Here is a 23,720-nt window from a genome sequence, read left to right as displayed (position 1 = left end):
CTGTCTTAAAATAAAAAAAAAAAATTATAAGGGCTGGGGATGTGACTCGGTGGTTATGCACCTTTTGATTCACTACACAGTACGCAAATGTAAGAGTAACCAAACAATCCGTAACTAGACCCACACCTACACTGTGTCCTGATTAACCACAAAAGCATCCCAGTTCAGTGAAAGAAAGATGATTTTTTCAGTAAACGGGATAGCATCAACTGGATCGCTATATGGGAAACACGAAACGTATCATTACCTCAGTATGGCACAAAAATTAATTTGAGACCAATTAAAAGGCTGAGTTTGAATGTTAAAAAACAAAAAAATCTTAGAAAATGTAGACTACCCATAAAAGAAAATATTGATAAAGTCAATTTAGAATTAAGAACTTCATCTTCAGATGCCTTTAAGAGTAAAAAAGAAGCTACAGAGTAAGCGAAGATGTTTGCAATACATATATTCAACAGAGGACTTATATTATGAGTATATATAAAGAGTCGTAAATACACCAGAAAGAAAAAGGCTAGATACCCAATTAAAAAGCTGAACAGGTGTTTCTGGAAAGAAGATATCTAAGTAGACAGTAAACACATGAAAAAGTGCTCACCATCATTAGTCATCAGGGAAATGCTCAAGAAGATAGTCACTAGAAAAGCTAAAATTCAAATGATTGACTGTCTTAAGTTGCTGCTTAGGAAGGTGGGACAACTGAAATATGTGTACATTGATGGGGGCAGTGTATACGTTATAACTGCTTTGGAAAACTGACAGTATCTACTAATGTTGGCTATTACAAATACCTTATGGTGTAGTAGTTTCATTCCTGGGACTATAGATAATAGAAAAAATAAGAGCCTTGTGTCCACTAAAGAATATACAAATAAATACAAACACAACAGCTTTGCTAATAAATTGGTACCAGTCAAATCCTTTGAACAGTAGAAATACGTTGTGATATATCCATACACAGAATATTACATAGCAGTGTAAAAGAGCTAACTGTTGTGACCTGGAATAACATGAATGGATTTTGCTTCTTTGAGAAATAGAAGCCTGACACACTAAAGAGTATGGATTATATGATTGCATGTACATGAAATTTAAAAAAAGGTCAATTTCATATATGGTGATAAAAATCAGAATAGTATTACCTTTTGCAGGTGCTGTTGACTGGAAAAGGGCTTAAGGGAACCTTCTGGGGAGCTAGAAATGTTGAACACCTTGCTTTGGATGGTATTTACCTGGATACATACATATGTAAGAATTCACGCAGCTGTTCACTTAAGATTTATGTAAAAATGTGTATCAGTTAAAAAGTAGCAAAACTTTATAGAGTAACTGCTATAAGAATAGAAACAGGATTATCAGTTAGGGAAACAGCAAATGAAAATTGGATAGATCAGCCAAAGGTAGGAAAGAAAGGAAGAGAAAAACAGAAAGGGAAGTAGAAGAATAACAGATAAATTTAAATATGTCTGTAATCATAAGGGTTTACACTTTTTTTTTAATAAAGAGTGTCAGTTTGTGTACATATTATACTGCTCTACAAGAAAGAAATATAAGGTTAATGAGGTAGAAAAATAATTTTGTTAACAAATACTAATGAATAGCAGGAACCATGTTAGCTGGCCAGATATTATTCAAGATTAAAAGTATAATATCATTAAGTGGGACAAAGCATCATATTTTATATTAATAAAAGATGTAGTCCACTAACAAAATAAAATTAAAAAACTTTTAAATACTAGAAAACAGAACTGTGATATATGTAAAGCATTTACAGTCATGATGGAAGACCAATATACCTCTCTGAAATCTGTAGATCAAATAGTAAGAACAAATAAGTCCTTAGAGGATTCTGGTAACATTTAACATGTTTGATTTCTATCTAACTTGTTTATATACACACTGTGTAAAATTTAAATTACATCACACAGTACTTATTTTATAACTTTTAGTGATGTACCTTGGCTCTCTTTCCATGTAGTACAAGATCTGCTGCCTTATGGTGTTTCTTTTTGTTTGTTTGTTTTGGTACTGGAGATTTAACCCAGGGGCGCTTTACCACTGAGCTACATTCCTAGCCCTATGTATTTTTTATTTTGAGACAGGGTCTCACTAAGTTGCTTAGGGCCTCCCTAAGTTGCTGAGGCTGTTCTTGAATTTTCGATCCTCCTGCCTCGCTACCTTGTGTTTTTAAGGGATCCACAGCACTCTGTAGTAAAGAATTCTGTTATATATGAACTCATTTTCCTTTCTATTGACATTTGGTGTGTTGTCAGTTTTACTTTGTTACAAGCATATCTGCTTTGGATATCTTATATACATATTAAGTAATTCCTATAATAGAAACTCTTCCTAACCTTCCATTTTGACTTGTTTTTTTTTAATATTTATTTTTTAGGTTTAGGTGGACACAATATCTTTATTTTACATTTATGTGGTGCTGAGGATCTAACCCAGTGCTTTGTGCATGCTAGGCGAGCATTCTACCACCGAGCCACGACCCTAGCCTTGACTTGTTTTTTAAAAGTCACCATTGATGTCACTAAAAATTTCTTGTGTAAGACTGGGGGTGGGGGGGGGGGACAAAAACAAAAAGACTCTAGGGAATTTTTAAACTAATATGCAAGTACTGGTTTGAAAGATAATCTCAGCATTTTCCTTAAGCCCATTTCCAAAGCTGTAGTCACTCATTATGTCCAACATTCTACCTTTCTGAATAAAGACATTCTTTCTTTTCTGACTAAGAGGATAAAGGGATGATAAAGCATTCACTCAGACTTCATCTTTTCCCTTCAGGGGCTGGATTTAGTATATTCTCTATTTAAGGACACATGAATCTGTGCTTTTAAAAATTTGGCTGCCAGTTTGCTGTTTGTAGCATTGGAGCATGTATTGTAGTGAAGTATCTTCTTAATTTCAAAGATGTGTAATTCTAAAGCTGAAATATTTTATTTTTATGAATAGACTTAATACATTTTGGAATTCTAGATTTTAAAAAATTCTCCCATTATAACTTTAAAAACATTTATTTTTAATTTTTTAGTTGTAGATGGACACAATACCTTTATTTTATTTATTTTTATGTGGTGCTGAGGATCAACCCTAGTGCCTCACGTATGCCTCAGCTCTACCACTGAGCTACATACAGCCTTAGCCCTCCATATTATAATTTTAAAGATCTTTAATTTAGACTCCCCCCCTTTTCAAGCATCTAAGCTCATTCAATAAAGACAGAGAGAATCTAAACACTGAAAAATATTGTATAGCATTTATTTTTTTTAAAATATTTTATTTATTTGTAGATGGACCTTTATTTTATTCATATGTGGTGCTGAGAATGGAACCCAGTGCCTCACACATGTGAGGCAAGCTCTACCATTGAGCCATGATCCCAGCCCATAACATATTCTTTAGTCACTATTTTTATGCTTGTATCACCATCTTTTTTAAAAAAAATGTAAGATTTTGAGACTCACACAAAACTTGTTTCAGTGCCTTTCACAGTGTTCCATTGTAACTCTTGATCTACTGTGAAGAGTTTGTGATGCCAGTTGTGACTGTATGCCATCATGCCCTTTTTTGTAGGCCGCATCTACAAGTGCTTGTTTACTGGCTCCGTGAGCTCACTACTGACACTGCCGCTAGACATGCTCTCAACGTGAGTATTAAATCCGTATGACAATGAAAGTTGTGCAAAATAACTTGTACTGTTTTTTTTTCTTAACTTTTATTAGTAATTTGAAAATAATTTTTTGAAAGTAATTTATTCTTTTGTTCCAAGGACAGTTATTCATGCTTCTTATGCTAACAGTTATAACTGCGGAAGTAGCTAAAATACATAAATGATTCTTTTAAAACATAACCCCTTTTATATTTTAATGGCAGGATGATTTCTTCATTAGGCTCTCACATAGTTTGAGGTATTTACTATTTTTATAGGTTGAGAATAATTTAAATATGTTCTTGAGATTATTAGAATATACATGCTAAAAACTTGTCACTATGGCTGTCTCATTGTATCATAATTTGGTATTAAGCATTGTTGCTTGCCTTATGTTGGCAGGCTCCATATTTTCCCTGTCCTGATAGGCTTGTGTGCATCTCAGTGCACCTTTGTTACACCACTGAATGCTAGAGGCCTGGTGGGGATGGACAAAAGAAATTGTTATCACAGCTTTTTTTCTGTACCCCTGAATAGTGCTTTTTTTTTTTTTCTTCTTTCCTTTATAGAGTATAGAGTAGATCTATTTTTTCTGAAAATTTACTTTAAATTTCGGTAATATCTTAGTGGTTGCTGTATATTCCATAGCTCAGTTCTTGGGGTCATCTCAAGGCATACCATTTCAGTTTTCTTTTACGGAAGAACAGACTCTCTGAAACTTGGTGGTTTCAAAGAACCACCATTTTATTTGCTCAGAGGTCTCAGAAATTGGGTTTGGCTCAGCCAAGTTTATCTGTGGAGCTTGCCTGAGCTATTCATGTATTTTATTGGAGCTTGATTATCTAAGATGGTCCTGGCTGAGATGACTTGGTTCTCCTTTACATGACTTCTCATCTTCTAGAAGGCTGGTTGGGGGGAGTCTTTACACAGTGGGCTCAGGACAGCATTAAAATGGTGAATGAAAGTAGACTCCCAAGCTGCCTTCTTGGTTCTGGAATTTGGGCAACATCCAGGCAATAAACAAAACCAGTCTAGATGTGTTAGTTTGTTATCATTTAAAACCTGCAGGAGCCATTCATATTCTCATTGCTGATAGCAAAGAAGAAGTAGAAGATATTTTTGTCTCAACACATTAGAATTTTAATGGTCTAGAAAGTTCCTTAGCAATAAAGTAATTAAGATTCCCCCTTTTGATTTATGAGCTATTGTAGACAATAACCCTTAGGAGACACACCAGTGCAATTATAGTTTGGACCTACTAGGTCATGCTCCCAGGTTGATCCTTGTTCAGATTTTCAATGGAGGAAAAAGTCATTTATTCCATTAAAATAGTGGATTTTCTAAAGACTGCCAAGATAATTTTGAGTTATCTTTATTTTGAAATTATGGGTGTGGGTAAGGAAGGATAAGCTCTTCAGAGAGGAGAACCAAGGAACCAGAACCAAGGGATCTTCAGTATTATATAGCATTTCATGTATTTTTATGTATTAAACTAAAAATACTTTGCCTATTTGGACTTATTGAGGAACTAATATACTTTGTTATATTTGCAGGTAGTATCAAATCTTGATTTGTTTTCTAAGTGAAAATTTTCTATAAAGTGTATCATAGACTTCTTTGTCTTATACATGACATACAGGAAACCTGTCTGGAGAAGCTTCATTCTTTTTCTGATTTGATGATTCTATTAGTTTGTATGGACTTAGGTAAATGCTAGGTTTTTGAAGTTGTAAGTAAAAGAAGAATGAGGAAGTTCTTTGTAAGGGTTTGAGAAGGTTGTTCACTTTTGGTAAGTTCAGTGCTTAACATTTGTCAAGTGTTTGCTGTTTACTTTCTGTCTTCTGTTTCTTGACCAAGTTAAAGGATAGGCTGTGGATAGTTAATTGCTGTGTAGTTCTGATGTTATGTCTACTATAATACAAAAATAGATACAATATAAATATGTATTAGCTTTTAAAATAGGTTGAATTTCACCATCATTTCAAATAATTCTTTTGGAGAAACTGCTTTTCACCCCCAAAGTTAGATTTTTCTGACTGTTTTTACAAGTATTCTTTGGAGTAATTATATATAATTTTTTTTTTTTAAATAGGGAAAATTTGTTGGCGGATTGTTTGCAGGGTTGTTTTGTGGTGACGTGCACATTGTGTGCGTTCATCAGCCTGGTGTGGTTGCGAGAGCAGATAGTCCACGGGGGAGCCCCGATTTGGTTGGAACATGCTGCTCCGCCCTTCAATGCTCCTGGACACCACCAAAATGAGGTAACCTCCCATCCCTGAACTTGACTTCACTTGAGTAGGACATGAAAATTATGGTTGCCCATAAGATTCAAACCTTTGACTCTCATGTGCCTCATAAACATTCTTTTGCCATTTTAAAGGAGTACATCAGAAAGGTTTGGAATAAGATTAAGAGAAATAAGAAAAACCAACAGAATGCTTTCATGATTTTTGCCTCTTAATTTTCTTGCTAGATTGGCCAAAAAAAAAAAAAAATGGATGTCACACTAAAATGTTCTTCCTCTTTTTTTCTTTCTTTTTTTTTTAAAACCAGGGATTGAACCCAGGGGCGCTTAAACACTGAGACACATCCCCAGCCCTTTTTTATGTTTTATTTTGAGATAGCCTTGGCTGTGTTACGGCCTTGCTAAGTGGCTGAGGCTGGTTTTGATCTTGGGATCCTCCTGCCTCAGCCTCCAGAGCTGCTGGGCTAACAGACATGCGCCACTGTACCTGGCTGTTGTTCCATTTTCTTTCCTTGGGTTAATTGTTCAGCTCACGCCTAGAAGTTAAGATACGACTTACTGGATATGTTTCTTACATGCTGTGTAACATTAAGGAGGCCTCCCCACTTCTTCACTTATATGTTCTTATGAAAAATGCCTTGCCTTTCCTGTCTTGTAGAAACATTATCAAAAGTAGAAAAATTGGAATATTGTTGATAATCTAGTACAGTTACATTTTTTTCTTTATGGGTTATGACATGCTTAGATACAAGAGTATTTGTTAGTGGTATTAAGAAGAGGGCAAAGCCAAGTTCATTGGCATGCACCTATAGTTCTAACTGCTCAGGAGGCAGAGGTAGGCGGATTTTCTGTTTGAGGCCACTGTGGACAGCATAGACTCTTATCTTTTTTTTTTTTTTTTTAAAGGAAGATGTAAAAAATAATTTTTAGTGTCTTGCTTGCTGAGAAATTATGGGTCTGAAAATGTTATAGATTAGCTGTTTGCTTGGAAAGGGAATAATTTATACTTTATAAAATTTTATTATGAAAAAGAGCTATATAGTAAATTAATAGCTTAATGTTTGCTTTTAGGACCTGCTTTTTTCAGTGTGTAGATTGATTTCATCAAAGTCTACCGTTTCGTTTTTCTTTATAAAGTGTAACTTTGAAAAGCATAACAGAAAATAAGACTATAAACTGGCGCTGTTCTTATGTAAGATTAACATGTTTATATTGGACCTCTTTTAAAATTTTTTTTTTTTTTTTGTGGCTGTAGAGGAACAGGATGGCTTTATTTGTTTTTATGTGGTGCTAAAGATTGAACCCAGTGCCTCACACATGCTAGGCAAGCTCTCTGCTACTGAGCTACAACCCCAGCCCTGTACCTTACATATTGAAGCATTTTATACTGCTTAGTTTTAGGATCTTCATTAAATCATGGGAGTTGTGGGGGTTTTCTTGTTTGTTTTGTTTTTTGCACTACTGAAGACTGAACCCAGTGCCTCACATAAGCTAGGCAAGTATACCAGTGCTGAGTTAAATCTTCAAATTGCCTCAGCTTCCTGAGTAGCTAGAAATATAGTTGTGCATTACCACACCTGGCTGGGAGTTGTATTTTAACTTAACTGTCATTAGCTACAATTATATCTTCACATTTGATAAGTACCAGAACTTAAAAAGAGTCAGAGAAGGATGTATTTAGTAAAGAATCCATATGTGCATTCTTACCCTTACTGACTGAGAAGAAATTAGAAACCATTTCCTTTAGTTTTTAAAGTGAAAATGGAATTAAGTTTTACATATGTATATGTGTAAATTTTTGAAAAGGTGTTTTTGTCTCCGAGATAGTAAAAACAGGAGATAGATGTCTTATAAAAAAGGATTACAGAATGTGTTCGAGATACCCAGATTTGTAAACTTACTTTCTATAATGCTTTGTGAAATGTTAATCCTTAAGTTAAACTTAAGTGAACATGTGTACTGTAAAGTGAGTTTTTTTTCTAAATATATATACCAAGTTGATCCAAAATCAGATACATTTAGAAAAGATGACTCTGAAGGAAAAAAAAAATTAAAGATGACTCTGAAGGTTTTTATTTTTTAATGTTAGTAGGGTTTGTGTTTGCTAATTTTGTTTTTTTAAGGGAGAACACAATTTGGAAATGAAGCCACCTGATGAGTTAGCTAAACTTCTGGGCTCTTCTGTCACTTTAGGCTCCAGCAGGAGGAAATGGTGCAGAAAATGTTGCTCCTGAGCAACCTGCTAACCCACCAGCTGAGAATGCAGTGGTGGGAGAAAACCCTGATGCGCAGGATGATCAGGCGGAAGAGGAAGAGGAAGACAACGAGGAGGAAGATGATGCAGGCGTGGAAGATGCAGCGGATGCTAATAATGGAGCCCAGGGTAATGGTGCTTTTGCGCCCTTACTCTTTCTTCAAGACCATATATCCATTGGGTTGAAGAGAAAAGGACTAGAGTTTTCAAATTTTAATATCATAAAATTCTATTTCTAACCTATTTTTACTCTGACAGACCATCATTTATGGCTACGCATATGCATAAATATGTTTTTTTTCCTATGCAGTACGGAACATTTTGTGTGTTATATACTTATACAGAATTTTTTTTTAAAAGAATATGATACATGTTTACCTCATTTCTCTTTCCATTTCCATTGATTAGTACAGCTTGTAAAATTGGAAAAGATCTTGAAGTTTATGTTGCAGGCCAGGTGCCATCATTTTTACCTATTTTTAATTTTCTAGCAGATTAAATTCTGGAATGTAAAAAGTAAGATCCAAGACTGGATCTGCCAATCATCTGTTAGTGGCTCACTGTCTCTTCTCTCTTCTACTGCAGAGTTTTCCTGTTAAGCACTCTATTGTCTCTGGATCCACTTGACATGGTGGATATTTGAGTGTTTCTTTGTGACAGACACTCTTTGAGATACCACATACATAGTTGTGAACAGAATATTAGGTCACTGTCCTCAGGGAGTTTCTGATTTAGGGAAGAGAGGTACACATTGGGATAAGTGTCATGCAGGTTGCTATATTATCTAAGGTTTCCTTGGAAATTCAGAGTAAATTACTTTTGACCTAAGATCTGAAGAGTGAGAAGAAGCAGGTTGTATAGTGGGAACAGTGGGCCTTTGCAGGGAAAGATCAGAGGCTCTGAGAATACAATCTTTTCTTACTACCTAGTACCTTGTCATCATCTCTCTCGGTCTGCTGCATTAACTGCTAAGTAGTCTTCCTCTTTGCATGTGTGCACCACATGGTTCCTATTACTCTCCTGCCTATTTCAGTGCTTTTCCCACTATACTAAAGAATAAAATGAAATCCAGATTCTACATTTCTTTTATGTAATCCCTGTCCACTTTTCATACTTATATCTTCCACTACTCTGTTCATCACTGAGAAAGTTAGAAATCTCTGGCTTCCTTTCCTTAGATCTACCGTATTTATTCCTGATTCAGAGTTGCTGAAGTCCTCTTTTTCACATAACTCTATTTCTTTTCTAGCACTTATCACAGTCTAGTATCACCTTATCTTATGTACTGCTTACTTTAAGGTATGTGTTTTTAGGTAATATTTACTGTGTAACAAGCAAATAGTGTGGAAAAATTTTAAATGTTATTTAGCTTCTCAATATGATCTTATACCTAAAAGAATGCATTTTATTATTTATAGTTCAATTTCCACCCCTAATCTTTAATCTGCAATTATGTTTCCAGATGACATGAACTGGAATGCTTTAGAATGGGACCGAGCTGCAGAAGAACTCACATGGGAAAGAGTAAGATCTCTTCCTGTCACAATTCTGGCATTTAATCCTAAAGTATATTTTAAAATTGGGCATATTTAGATGTATGCACTAATTTTGTAGAAAATAATTACCAGATTTTTTTTTTTTTGTATAGAACATTGTATTATTTGTGGTAAAAATATAGAAACTGATGATTTTCTATTTTTTGGTCTTTATTATAAAGCTTGCTTCATAGTTTCACCTGAAAGTGTGACTTAAAAAAAATTTTTTTTTAGTTGTATATAAACACAATACCTTTATTTATTTTTATGTGGTACTGAGAATTGAACCCACTGCCTCACACTGGCTAGGCAAGCGCTATACCACTGAACCATAACCCCATCCTGAAAGTATGAACTTTTGAAAAACTAAGAAGCAACTTAAATTTAAGTAGTAAATTTAAATTTTCACACTTCATTTGACAAAATAATGTATTTTTATCATGAAGTCTTGACTGGCTTTCTGTCCAATGGAAGAATTAAACTCATGGTGGAATTTTTTTAGATATTATATGCAAATGACTTGAAATAAAAGGACACCCAAAATATAAAACTCCTGTAGTCGGAGTTTTTTTACATTCCAAAAATGATAGGCTGTATTGGAAAGTAGTGGATGTATTTAAAGTATTTAAAGATACTGAAAGAAAACCTATTTTATAAGAGTAGAAATCTGGTTGCATCTTGAACTAATGCACACTATTATTATGTATTTTAGATGCTAGGACTTGATGGATCACTAGTTTTTCTGGTAAGTAAAACTATATTTAATAAAAGAACGGTGAATTACTTGTCTTAGTGATTCAATAACTTCAGATATATAGTATGCGCTCCTTTTTTATACTAAAGGTCAATATGCCCTTTGGTTTTTGATTACTTCATGTTTGAAGACTATATTATATGTGTGTGTGTGTGTGTGTGTGTATTAAATTTTTTTAGTTGTCAGTGGACCTTTATTTTATTTATTAATATACGGTGCTGAGAATTGAACCCAGTTTTCACGCAAGCTCTACCACTGAGCCACAATCGCAGCCCCTAAAGACTATATTTTATGTGTTAAATATTGGAGAGGCATAAAGGTATTATTATTTATAAAGGAAGTTATTTAATATTTGACTTTTAAAGAACTTATTTTTTAGTTGTTTGATAAAAGTATCTTTATTTACTTATTTTTATGTGGTACTGAGGATCAAACCCAGGGCCTCGCACAAAAGCTAGGCAAGCGCTCTACTGCTGAGCCACAATTCCAGCCTAATATTTGATTTTGTTTAAAAAAAAAATGGAGTCTAAAATTAATGGTGTTAATAGAATTTGAATTCTTGGTCTGGGATTGTGGCCAAACAAACTTGAATTCTTCTAAAGTTCAGTCTTGTACTTAATGCCTGTACCAGTGAAAGCAAAACAACTTTATATTCTTTTACAGTAAGAACCATAGTCTGACCTTAGGTTTCTACTGTTTACTCACCCCCACCCGTCTTTACCTAGGAACTGACTAAAGGGTGGGTGATGTGGCTGGACGAATAGATGGATCAGCAGTCATTGTGGATGTGATCATATGGCCATGAGAGAATATGTCTCTGAGATAGGAACAAAGAAAGCCAGGGCATCAGGAGGAGAGGAGGGACCAGAGCAGGTCATGCTAGTGTTTTTCCAAGGGGAGGGAGCCGAACAACAGTGCCCTTGCTGAACTTATGAAAACAGAAAGGACACTGAAAGAAGCGCTCTGCAGTTTACATTAGCACATTGTTTTGAATATGATTTTCAGTTTTTGTGCAAATCTATGGTTTATAAATTGATTTGTTCTTTTTTTATGTGTTAAACTATGAACTTTGAATTTTACTAGTCTTAGTTTTATGAGCTATCAGAAAAATGAAAAGTTGTACAGTTTCTAGATGGAAATCTCAAAATTATGGAGCAAAATTTCAGTCTTAGTTATTTTCAGTATTTGATAGCTGATTAATGGAGTAGTTCAGTCAAATATGTCATACTAAACATGAACTCACTGTGCTTTGTTAACATTCTTTTCAGGAACACGTCTTCTGGGTTGTGTCTTTAAATACACTGTTCATTCTTGTTTTTGGTAAGTTGTGTTTATGCTTTTACTTTTTATGATCCAATGGGAGGAGTTTGGCTTTCTAGGTGTCTTTTTACAGGTTTTCATTTCATTAGTAATTTAGGAATATTAAGGAATACACTGTGCAGGTTTAGCGGCCAGATCCCTAGTAGGTTCGCTCTTTTTTCTTAATGATTGAGGCACCCCCTTTTTTTAAGAATTTACCATGCTGCTTATTTTTGTTATAAAGAAAAGATAATTAAATTTTAGAAGAGCAAAGTAAAATTTGGCAAAAAGGGTTTGAAAAAGAACATAAAAGTTCATACCATGAACATTTTAAGGATTTTTTTTAACTATAGTGCCATTTCACATTTTTCAAAATTATTATTATTCATTTAATATTTCCTAATCATCTTTAAAATTCACAAGTTCCCTTAAATGTATTATTATTGTTATTATTATTATTATTTGGTATCGGAGATTGAACTCATAAATTCACTAATTCACTCAACCACTGAGCCACACCTGCAGCCTTATTTTGTATTTTATTTAGAGACAGGGTCACACTGAATTGCTTAGTGCCTTGCCATTGCTGAGACTTGCTTTGAACTCACGATCCTCTTATCTCAGCTTCCTGAGCTGCTGGGATTACAGGCGTGCACCACCACTCCTGGCTTTAATGCCATATTATAACTGATTTGTTTGAAGATCCAAATATGGTTCACACATTACTTTTAAGACTTAAATTCCTTTTAATCGAGAGTATGCTTCTCTTTGCCCCAACTCGCCCTATCCCATTTGCCATTGTTTTGTTGATGAGATTAGGTTAGCTGTACTTTACATTTACAGTAAGTGACATATTCTGTATGATATATTCACATAATCACATGCAACTGCTTCCTGGATGTCCTCTGCCCTCATCCTTTGACTCACATGTTTTCCATAACTTGGAAGTCAGATTTAAAGGCAAGATTAGATGCCAGGATTAGTGAATTTATGACAGTTTCTTCACTGGTCACATTAATACTTTGTTTGAGGAGATACATAGTGTTTATTTTTCCATTTTTATTAGTGGACTCAGGAGATACCAACCTAAACTACCTCCTCCCCCCCGCCCCCCCAGTTTTTGGTACAGGATTGAACCCAGAGCCACTTAACCACTGAGCCACCCACCCACAGCCCTTTTTTATATTTTATTTTGAGGCAGGGTCTTGCTAAGTTGATGATGTTGGCTTTGAACTCATTAACTTTTTGCCTCAGCCTCCTGAGCTGCTGGGATTATAGGCATGTGCCACGTGCACTGCTGAACCTCTATTCTGAAATCCCAGTTTTCTCTTTACCTGATAAGATTATGTATGAGATGACATTTTAGTATCATTATGAAAGTTGGTTTCATCTTCCTTTTAACTAATGATTTTATTAACTCTTAATTCTACCCTTGGTCTTAGACAAAAGGCTAAGAACCAACTCTTGATGATCCTTGCCTGAATCATTTATTAGGTGTTACAAAATACTGATTTTTCAAATTGTTTTTATTTTTTTTTAAAGAGAGGGGTGAGAGAGAGAGAATTTTTAATATTTGTTTATTTTTTTAGTTTTCTTTTGGCAGACACAACATCTTTTGTTTGTATGTGGTGCTGAGGATCGATCCCGGGCCGCACGCATGCCAGGCGAGCGCGCTACCGCTTGAGCCACATCCCCAGCTCAAATTGTTATTTTTAAAAAATTTTTATTGGTAGGTTTTTCTATAAAGATTTCATTCTTGCCAGGTGCGGTGGCACACACCTGTCATCCCAGTGGCTTGGGAGGCTGAGACAGGAGGATCACGAGTTCAAAGCCAGCCTCAGCAATGGCGAGGCACTAACCTAAGACCCTGTGTCTAAATAAAATACAAAATAGGGCTGGTTAGGGCTGGGGATGTGGCTCAAGCGGTAGCGTGCTCGCCTGGCATGTGTGCGTCCCGGGTTCGATCCTCAGCACCGCATAAAAACAAAGAAGTTGTGTCCACCGAAAACTAAAAAAAAAATAAATAAATAAAAAATAAAAAAAAAAATAGGGCTGGGGATATGGCTCAGTGGTCAAGTGCCCCTGAGTTCAATCCCTTGGACCCCCACCTCCCACACCAACAAAAATTTATTCTAATCAACTGGTCCAGTTCTGTATCTTCCATTTCTCAAAGAAGCCCTGGTTCCTTTTAGTGGGGGATTATACTAGGGGTGCTCATTGTTTTGATGTTGTAGTTTTCCTGTTTTTTTCCCCTCCTTTTTAGCATTTTGCCCTTACCACAGTTAACATAAACTTTGTTGCTTAGGAGAAGCCAGGTAGATGCTCAGTTTTTTCCCTTTATTTATCAGTTTTCAGACTAAGCAGTATATGCATAACTGCTACCTTTGTGTGCTAACTACTTCCAAAAAATTAAAACATTTTCTGTGATGTTGCTGTTTTTTCTTTTATGGATGTTATTTTGGGCTTTCCCTATTTTTGAGTATCATGAACTTCTAGGTATGTATGTTTGGTGTGCGTCTATAAATTTTGGTCACTAGTTTTTTTTGTTTTTTGTTTGTTTTAATCATCCTTTCTTAAAGAGATCCATAATACCCTCTTCACGGTGTTTCCTGTGTCCTTTTGACATGGGTCTTATTAGACCTTGATAACTTTATTATTCTTTGGTTATAATGTCCTAGGTGCAATACATTTTTGGTCCAGGTCTGAATTTTCCATTTCTCAAAGAAGCTGGTTCCCTTTAGTGGGGGACTATACTAGGGGTGTTCATTGTTTTGATGTTGTAGTTTTCATATTTTTTTTCCCCCTCCTTTTTAGCATTTTGCCCTTACCACATTGGTCATTTCTCCCTTGTTGGTTTGGGATTTGAAGAACATGTGAGTATAATACTTCTACAAACCTACTTTTGTTAATTACTCCCAAATTTGATATTTTCTGAGTAAGTAATAATTTTCAAAAAAGTTACTTCATGTTTTAGTCTGCCTTCTACAAAGGAATGGCTTGCCAACACAGTCTTATCCATTTCTTTTAAAGCTATAACAGTTGATCAGTAGATGGTAGGATATATGATGCCAGCTAACTAAGATATGCTTTGAAATGCCTGGTCTTTCTGTTGCACAGGCCTAAGGCACTACTGTGGGAGAGTTTTCCACATGCTGACGTTCTAGCCACTTTATGAACTAGAATGTTCCTTTCTCTTCCTAGATGACCCATAGGGAATTTAGAAAATGAATAATATATCAATCAGTTGTTAAAAAAGGAATGTGTCCATTTTAGAATGATGGGCTATAGTGTTTTTTGAAGAATCTACTTGAATTTGGACATTTTATCATTATTTTCCAGAGATAGATATTTGAATGGTTTACTACTCCTTTTTGGGGGGCCTCAGAAGGACTTAGTCTTTGAAGAAGAACTGGCTGGGATCTTCTGTTCAATTTTGCATATATGAGATCTGATAGGTCACTTTTGGGAGCGTTTCAATTTTTAATACAGCTCCCCAGTTCTTAATAGTTGCATACAAGAACTTGAAAGGTTCAGATAAATGTTTTGAATAGTTTTTGTTGCCATTTGCTGTTTAAAACTTGGGAACCAAAAGATATAGATGGGCAGCATTTGTCATTCTCCAAATTCCTATTTCCTGTAAATCAACAGAACACATTTAAAGAGCAAGGGAAGCTTAAACAATGTTTCTAATGGTAGAGAATGAGATGGTTAGGATGTTGCCAGGTAGGTGGGTGATAGGCTGCTTGGGCAAAAGACTGCTGCTTTGGTGTTCAGTCTTCAGCAGATCCACCTGGTAGCCAGCCTAGAGGCAAACTGTTGTATTACAGTTGTCTAATTTTTGTCAAATTTCACTCACCCTGTTATTTTGGCACCTTGGGTAAAATATTATTCTTTAGTTCTTCTTCATCTTTGAGTAATATATAGTAGTCTGGGAAAGTTACCTTGCAAATATATCATCCCAAAGGATTTTACAGTCATTTTCAGCAGCCCCAGCAACATCTAGCTGATTGGCTCCTCTGCGGTGATGCTCATTGGGCTGTTTCCCTGCCCTTTCAGACCACGGAGCTGCTCATTGGGGGACTTCTTTGGCTGTGGTTCTCAACAATTTTCCAGTTATATATTGCCTAGGTGTTTCACTTTTGATCATCTGAATTGCTAATACAGTGATAAAACTGGGGTATAGGCTATGTGATAAAGTTGAATTTTTATTTATTTCTGTTTTATTTCCAGGTCCAAGCATCTCATTTTGAAGGCCTAATCACAACCATAGTTGGGTATATACTTTTAGCAATAACACTGATAATTTGTCATGTATCCTTTAATGAATCAAATTGAGTGGGCAGTATAAAGAGTTGTTTTTATTAGTAATAGAACTGTTTTCCTTCCCCTTGTCATCTTAGTAAAAGTTGTAATATTTGTAGTAAGAGTGAGGGTGAACAAAATGTGAAATGATATTTGTCAGAAAATATTGAATATAATCTAAATAGTTTCCTGTTTTATTGTACCCTTCAGTGTTCAGTTTTTCCTTGACTAAATGCTTCAGGGCTTGGCAACTCTTGTTAAATTTCATAGGTCTCGTCGCTTACTAGGAGTCTGCTATATTGTTGTTAAGGTAACTCCTTTTTGTAAGTTAAAACTGGAAGTAGTTTCTTCTACATTTGGGTGATATGATAACATTTATTTTTTACTTCAAAGGTCTCTTTGTTAGTGGTGGTAGAAATTGGAGTGTTCCCTCTCATTTGTGGCTGGTGGCTGGATATCTGTTCCCTGGTAAGTGGAGTATTCTTTATCATATAATCTCATAATTTTAAGGTTTCAAAAAAGAAAGTCTTCAAGGTAGTTTCTTTAAAAAAAATTATATATATATATATTTGACATTAGGGATTTAACCTAGGGATGCTCTACCACTTCCTAGGCCTATTTATTTTTTATTTTGAGACAGAAGTTATTTAGGGCCTCACTAAATTGCTGAGATTGACTTCAAGCTAGTGATCCTCCTGTCTCAGTCTTCTAAGTCACTGGAATTACAGGCATGTGCCACCATGCAGGGCTTAAAATAGATTCCTTTTATAGGAAGCAAATATTTGAAAATTTACTTATTCTCATTGAAAATGTATCACTGTAGAATCTTAATATTGATTGCTCTAAGCTATTTTCAGTTGCTTTTTTTTTTTTTAAGCTCTGTATTTTCAGTGTCATGGTATTTTGATTGGGATGTTCTTAATAGCCAGTGGAGAATTTTATTTATTCCTTCTAAATTTTATGATAATGCCAGTCATTTCTTTTAACTAAGATGCTCAGTCATTATCTCTATTGGCTGTTAGTGATAATCAGTTTTTTTAATTTTTCAAAAAAATTTTATGTGTAGAAAAGCTGCTTTTGGTTCTGAGGTAAACATTTATCCCTCTTCATTACTATTAAAAATTCTTGTGAATGCAGACCCATAACCAAGATAGGAAACCTTACATTAATTAAATATGGTTCTTTTACAGTTATACCATTAGTAAAACTCTTACCTACTAATTGGTTTGTCATTTTTTTTTAATGTTTGGAAATTTGAAAGTGTATATGCATCTTTTGAAGTAATACCCAGTTGTATATCACAAATATACTGTGAAATGGCATAAAGAGAACTGCAGCAGGGTGCGCTGGCGCACTCCTGTGATCTCAGCGGCTCTAGAAGCTGACAGGATTGTGAGTTCAAAGCCTGCCTCAGCAAGTTAGGTCCTAAGCAACTCAGTGAGACTATCTCTAAGTAAAATTTAAGAAAGGGCTGGGTATTATGTGGCTCAGTGTTTAAGCACTGCTGAGATCAATTCATGGTACCAACAAAAGAAAAAGAAAAAAGAACTGCAGCTCTAGAACATCATACCTTATGTATATAGTGATTTATTTACTTATTAGAAGGTGGAGATGTTAATTTGACAAATATAGGTGGTACATATCTCTTTTACCTGTTCTATTTTGACTTAGGAAATGTTTGATGCTACTCTGAAAGATCGAGAACTGAGTTTTCAATCGGCTCCAGGTACTACCATGTTTCTACATTGGCTAGTAGGAATGGTGTATGTGTTCTACTTTGCCTCCTTCATTCTGTTACTGAGAGAGGTAAGTTCTACAGGGAAATGCTGATGCTGTACAACCAGTTATGCTTCAAAGGCTGTGATAATTTCCTAACTAAACTATATTCTCTATTATTTTAGGAGGGAATAACTCATAGGGAATTATTGACTTGATTGCTCTAAGCTATTTTCAGTGGCTTCTGTCAAAAATTAACAGATTAACAATTTTCCAATATGATTATACTGAGGAAAACAAACTTGTTTTACTTTGTAGACATCAGTACCCATCCTCTTAATCTAAAGTCTTTGAGTTGGTGTCATACAAGTCTGTCTCAGATTTCATTCAAGAAAATATAATACTGGGAATAACTCCAAAAGATTTGTAGAATTGAATATGTAAGTTTTGAAGCAGGCACCTTAAGTATATAGAAATACAGTGAAGGTCCTTTTATGATTCCAATTTATGATTGCAGTTCACTTGCCAGATTGGTACATCTACTGATCCTAGTTTCAGAATCTGGCCCTTACTGTTTGGAAGAGGAGGAGAGCAGATTAGTATTTATTTTTTAAATGATTTTTTTTTAGTTGTAGATGGACATAATACCTTTCATTTTATTTTTATGTGGTGCTGAGGATCAAACCCAATGCCTCACACACGTGCAAGGCAAGTGCTCTATCACTGAGCTACAACCACAGCCCAGCAGATTAGTATTTAATTAGTATACATTTCAAGCCAATTGCCAGATTCTGTTCTTTATGCCGAGGTTATAGAAATAAAGGCAGGATTCCTGTTCTCTGTTCCTAGGATTGGATACAGCTATTCAACAAAGTCAGTTTACTGAGAGCAATGAGGGAGATGTGCAGGGCTAGGAGAGCAGACCAGAAATACAAAAATTATGAAGTCTGAATGCTGTTCATGGTATACTTTGCTCTTTGAAATATTCGAGGAGGGAAGCAGGTGGGGCTAAATTCTTCTGAATCATGTAGTGACTCAAACAAGTGATTGAGACTAAAGAAAGTACAGTAATGTTTTTAAAAACAAATTATATGTGAATAATAAATTTCACTGTTAACATGATAAAATTTTTTGTTTTTTTGTTTTCAATTTATAGTTTATTGAGTCCATGTATGAAAACGTCACAGATATGCAGGCTATGTTAAAATTAAATGGTTTTTGAATCTGAAAAAAAAAAAATAGAAGTAACATATTATAAACTTTGGATGGCAGCTATCTGTATGATTTTCCTTGATGATTTAGATTGATTCCTGTATCAGATGCTTTCAGTTAATTTATTTCTTCGTCTTTTATTTTCTAAACCAACTTCAGTTTAGGTGTTGAGAACTCAATGCCCAAGACAAACACACCTACTTGAATACTGTTATTTCTCAATACCCAATCAGTGTGTTGTCATCTATATTTATATAATATACTGAACACAGATGTAGCTATAGTTACATGCTTATCCAAAATATCCTGAGTTACACATCAATTGCAACTATTAATGACCTGAAATATTAATATACATTTAAGTTAGCATACAAATCTAGTTCCAGAGGTACTCATTCATAAACCAGATTTCTAATCCTAACTAAATAATGTCAGCATAATGAATGTGTCTATAGTATGTATATCATACACATTGTATGGCACAATTAGAAAATTAACTTTCTTGGAATAAAAAAATAAATCTATAACCAGTAACACATCATTATAAAACTAAAACTTTAAACAACTGGGGTAAGAATAAAGTTTCATGAAAATATAGACAATAAGTAATGTAGAAACAAGGAAATGTGATTCCCAGCATGGTGGGCCTCAGCATCATGAAACATGGCCCTGGTCCTGGTCTGGCCTATCCAATAACTCAGAAATCCTTTTGGATAAAATATTTTATAATTAAGTTTTTTATTTTATTAATGTGGACTTTTGTTGGCAACATAACCCTAATGTCAGGGAGTTAGAAACTCAAGTATTTTTTAAAAAGTGTATTTTTAGCTGTAGATGAACACAATATATTTATTTATTTATTTTTATGTGGTGCTGAGGATTGAAGCCAATGCCTCATATGCTCCAGGCAAACACTCTACCACTGTGCCACAATACCAGCCCGAAATCATATATTGTTACTACCTCAATTGGTAGATGGGAGAAATATAGGCTTAGACAGAATAGATGCTTTACACAGGGTAATTTTTGGAGTTTGAACCCTGAAGGCATAGTACCCAGCCTCATATATTTCCTCAGAGCCTCTTGTGTGATGATTTCCATTCAGAAGGGGAAAAAAAGATAATAAAATGAAGATACTAAGAAGTTATAGGATTTTTTTTTTCTTTCTTTTTCTTTGGTATTGGGGATTGAACTCAGGGTTATTTTACCACTCATCAACGTCCCTTTTCTTTCTTATTATTTTATTTTGAGCAAGAGTCTTGCTAAGTTGTTGAGGCTGGCTTTGAATCTGCAATCTTTACCTTAGCCTCCTAGGTCATTGGGATTATAGGCATGTGTCCCTGTGACCAACAGAATTTAATTAAGATAACTCCTCTGGGGAACTGTAAAACTGAAATCACATCTACTCTTTGGGACACTAAGTTGTAACATAATCCTTTTCCTAGGTGATAACAAGTTAATTCTGATTGTATTTAATTTTCTATTTAAATTTCTTAACAAATTGGATTCTGAATTTTTTCCCCCCTAGTGAAATGATTAAAACCATCACAGGTCATTCAAACCACAGGTCTGTTTTCATAAATATTAAAGTTTAGGAACTTTTTCCCATGAAAATCATATGAATTTTATGGAGCCTATTTTAAATACCGGAGTGATTTCAGGAGCGTATTTTTCAGTAATGTTTTAACTCATTATTACAGAACCTATAGACTTTGGAGGTTATTTATAACACTTAAAATATATTTACAGGTACTTCGACCTGGTGTCTTATGGTTTCTAAGAAATTTGAATGATCCAGATTTTAATCCAGTACAGGAAATGATCCACTTGCCCATTTATAGGCATCTCCGAAGATTTATTTTGTCAGTGGTGAGCAGACCTTTCCATTGTTCTTTTTGAATAAAGTGTGCTATTCTTCAGTTTCATTTAACGGGGTTTTTGTTGTTGATTTTGGATCAGGAGGGCTGATAGAGTGTTGATAGATTACACTTATCTAAGCCTGTGGAACTCATTTGTCAAATAGCTGTTTTACTTCTTTGTTAAAAATAAATAAAATGAAGTTTACTAAAATAAATTTGCCTTCTAGTTGTGTAGTAGCATGATTACCAATTATGGATGTTTGAATTCTATTTAACTTGCATCCAAGTAATGAAAATTTGTTACTGCCTTCTAAAGTATAATCTTAATAGAAGCATCTGAAAGTTTCTTACATCTGTAAGAAATAATTACCTGGGTAAATCTTACATTATTTCCAAAACAAAATTCTAAAAGTAATATTGTGCTTTTTGGAATCTTTTATGGCCATTAATAGGGGTCATGTCTTAGATGATTACAGATATTTATTTAGTTGAAGTTGTAGGCAGTTCTTCATCATAAGATCCTAGCTCTCTTCTGGTAAGTCCTGCAATGATGATTCTTTGTGGCTCCTGTTTCAACTCTTGTGACCTGGGGAGGGGTCAATCCTTTCAATGAGGGGAACAGCTATCCTAGGAATGTAATTTATATGGAGTGACCCAACGATAGTATACAGAGTGAAACCACCTGGGCTCTGAGTAGATACAGGCGTGGGCTGAGAGTTAATTGTGTTTAGAAGTCTACCTGCATTGCATAAACGTGGTGGACTCTCACAGTGCTGTCGTGTCCTCTTTCTTACTGCAGATTGTCTTTGGCTCCATTGTCCTCCTGATGCTTTGGCTTCCTATACGTATAATTAAGAGTCTACTGCCTAATTTTCTTCCCTACAATGTCATGCTGTACAGGTAAGTTGCTAAAATTTAAAATAGCTGTAATAATTTACCACTGTTAGGGATTTGATGGTCAGATTACATTAAACTTTTAAAACATTAATTTCTCATAGATACTAAGAAATTTTTATCTCAGGTCTAGATCAAGGTTTTATTATCCCTTACCAAAATAAATCATTATTCTGTCCTTTAAAGTTGTCTTTGTCTTTGTTTTATTACTTAATTCTTTCTGTAATCTCTGTTAAATTACTTTATAAATATTTGCTCTTTTATCCAAGAGAGCAGTAGTAATTCCTTTTTTTTTTTTTTTTTTTTGTATCAGGAATTGTACCCAGGGTGCTTAATCACTGAGCCATAACCTCAGCCCTTTATAATATTTTATTTAGAGACAGGGTCTTGCTGAGTTGTTTAGGGCCTCACTGAGTTGATGAAGCTAGCTTTAAACTTGGTAATCCTTCTGCCTCAGCTTCATGAGCCACTGGGATTACAGGCATGCACCAACACACTTGACTTATTTGGGTCTTAATGCCTTATATAGGAAATCTCAGATTTGTATCCACTAAATTAAAACTGACAAATATTTATATGTTGATTTTTTTCTTAAGTGGCAGAAAAAATGCTGGTAATTAATTTAAAATACAAAATTCAGTTTTTGCTTTTTAAATTGTTACTCTTTTGCAGTAAGACTTTATTTTTCTACATGTAGGACTTTTGTAGATTTGTAGGACAATTCTGTAATTCTTACCTTTCATTCATGTATAGTGTGTGTTTGGGTTCAGTTGTGATGAGAACCAGAAAACAGGTCTGGCTTTATATATTGTTAGAATAAAATCATTTGGTAATAGTTGTATCTATAAGTTTAACAACATTTTTGTGCTATATATTAGTATGTAGTTCATTCTTCCCTTCAACTGAGGGTTCACCATATGGCAGGCACTTTTCTATATCCTAGGGGTATAACTGAACATAACAGAATCAAGAAAAATCTTTGTTCTATGAAGCTTACATTTGGGGATAGGAGACAGACTTTAGAATAGGTAGAATATATAGTATGCCAAATGGTTATAGTGCAGAAAAATGAAGTAGGGAAAGAGAATACGGAGAATAGCCAGGTTGGGGTTGCTATTTAGAAAGAGTGACCAATAAAGAGCTGAGAAGGTGACAGCTGACAAGAGCCCTGAAGAAGGCATTGAAGGGGTAAACCATGTGTCCTTGCAAGAGGTCAGGCAAGGGCAATAGCACCCAGGTCTGTTTGAGGAGCAGCAGGAGGCCAGCTTGCTTCAGGGAAGTGTGTTGTGTTGTGGGTCCAAGCAGTTAGCTATGAAGTCAGAGAGGTCACCGAGAGCTTTGTAGGCTGCTCTAAGTATTTGGCTTTTCCCTGAATAAGTTGAAGAGCTTTTGGGGAAACTAAGGAGATCATTCTGCCTGCTATGAAGAGAAGTTACTGAGAGTACTCAGGTTGGAAGTAGGAAGCCAGCTAGGAGAGTGATGCAGTAATCCTGCTGAGAAGTGGGGGTGGCTGGGATAAAGGAGGTAGCAAGGGAGGCCAAGAAGCATTTAGAATTTAGGATATTGTTAAGAGATAGCCAATAGGATTCAGTAACTGTTTGAATGTGCGATGTAAAGAAGGGAGTCAGCAGGATCATAGTTTTTGTCTTGAGCACCTGGCAGGACAGAGTTGCCATTTACTGAGATTTAGGGTGACTGTGGGAGTAGCAGGATTAAAAGGGAAGATTGGGAATTTGATATTGAACATAACCAATTGAAGTTGTCTAATATATATCATTGTGAAATGTTGAACTGGCATTTTGGATATGTAAGTTGGGAGTTAGAGTAGATGTCTCAGTATTAGGTGGAAGTAATGAAAGGTGATATTTTAGCCCATATGACCAGATGAGGGTCACATTTACCTAGAGAGCTAGCATAGATGAAAGAAGAAGACAGAGCCTGGGGCCCTTTGGTTTTTCTAGGTTGATCTTAGCCATTCAGGGAGAAAATGTT

At 35.1% G+C, this 23,720-nt stretch overlaps 1 protein-coding gene across 1 annotated transcript in view; it reads left to right on the top strand.

The window, feature by feature from the left end:
* MARCHF6 (membrane associated ring-CH-type finger 6) overlaps positions 1 to 23,720 on the top strand; it is an 83,777-nt gene that overhangs the window by 33,946 nt on the left and 26,111 nt on the right. The window contains exons 5-17 of the mRNA XM_081303826.1: positions 3,583 to 3,655; positions 5,751 to 5,919; positions 8,097 to 8,286; positions 9,620 to 9,681; positions 10,405 to 10,437; positions 11,715 to 11,766; positions 14,560 to 14,618; positions 15,976 to 16,056; positions 16,289 to 16,357; positions 16,441 to 16,515; positions 17,719 to 17,853; positions 20,725 to 20,844; positions 21,634 to 21,734. Of these exons, the coding sequence (XP_081159952.1) occupies positions 3,583 to 3,655; positions 5,751 to 5,919; positions 8,097 to 8,286; positions 9,620 to 9,681; positions 10,405 to 10,437; positions 11,715 to 11,766; positions 14,560 to 14,618; positions 15,976 to 16,056; positions 16,289 to 16,357; positions 16,441 to 16,515; positions 17,719 to 17,853; positions 20,725 to 20,844; positions 21,634 to 21,734 (1,219 nt within the window). The remainder of the gene's footprint in view (positions 1 to 3,582; positions 3,656 to 5,750; positions 5,920 to 8,096; positions 8,287 to 9,619; positions 9,682 to 10,404; positions 10,438 to 11,714; positions 11,767 to 14,559; positions 14,619 to 15,975; positions 16,057 to 16,288; positions 16,358 to 16,440; positions 16,516 to 17,718; positions 17,854 to 20,724; positions 20,845 to 21,633; positions 21,735 to 23,720) is intronic.

This window comes from Spermophilus citellus, assembly GCF_964194105.1.
Source record: "Spermophilus citellus genome assembly, chromosome: 1".
In the NCBI taxonomy this organism is placed as follows: Eukaryota; Metazoa; Chordata; class Mammalia; order Rodentia; family Sciuridae; genus Spermophilus; species Spermophilus citellus.
Note: the sequence above shows the minus strand (reverse complement) of the source record. Positions and strands in the feature narration are given on the sequence as shown.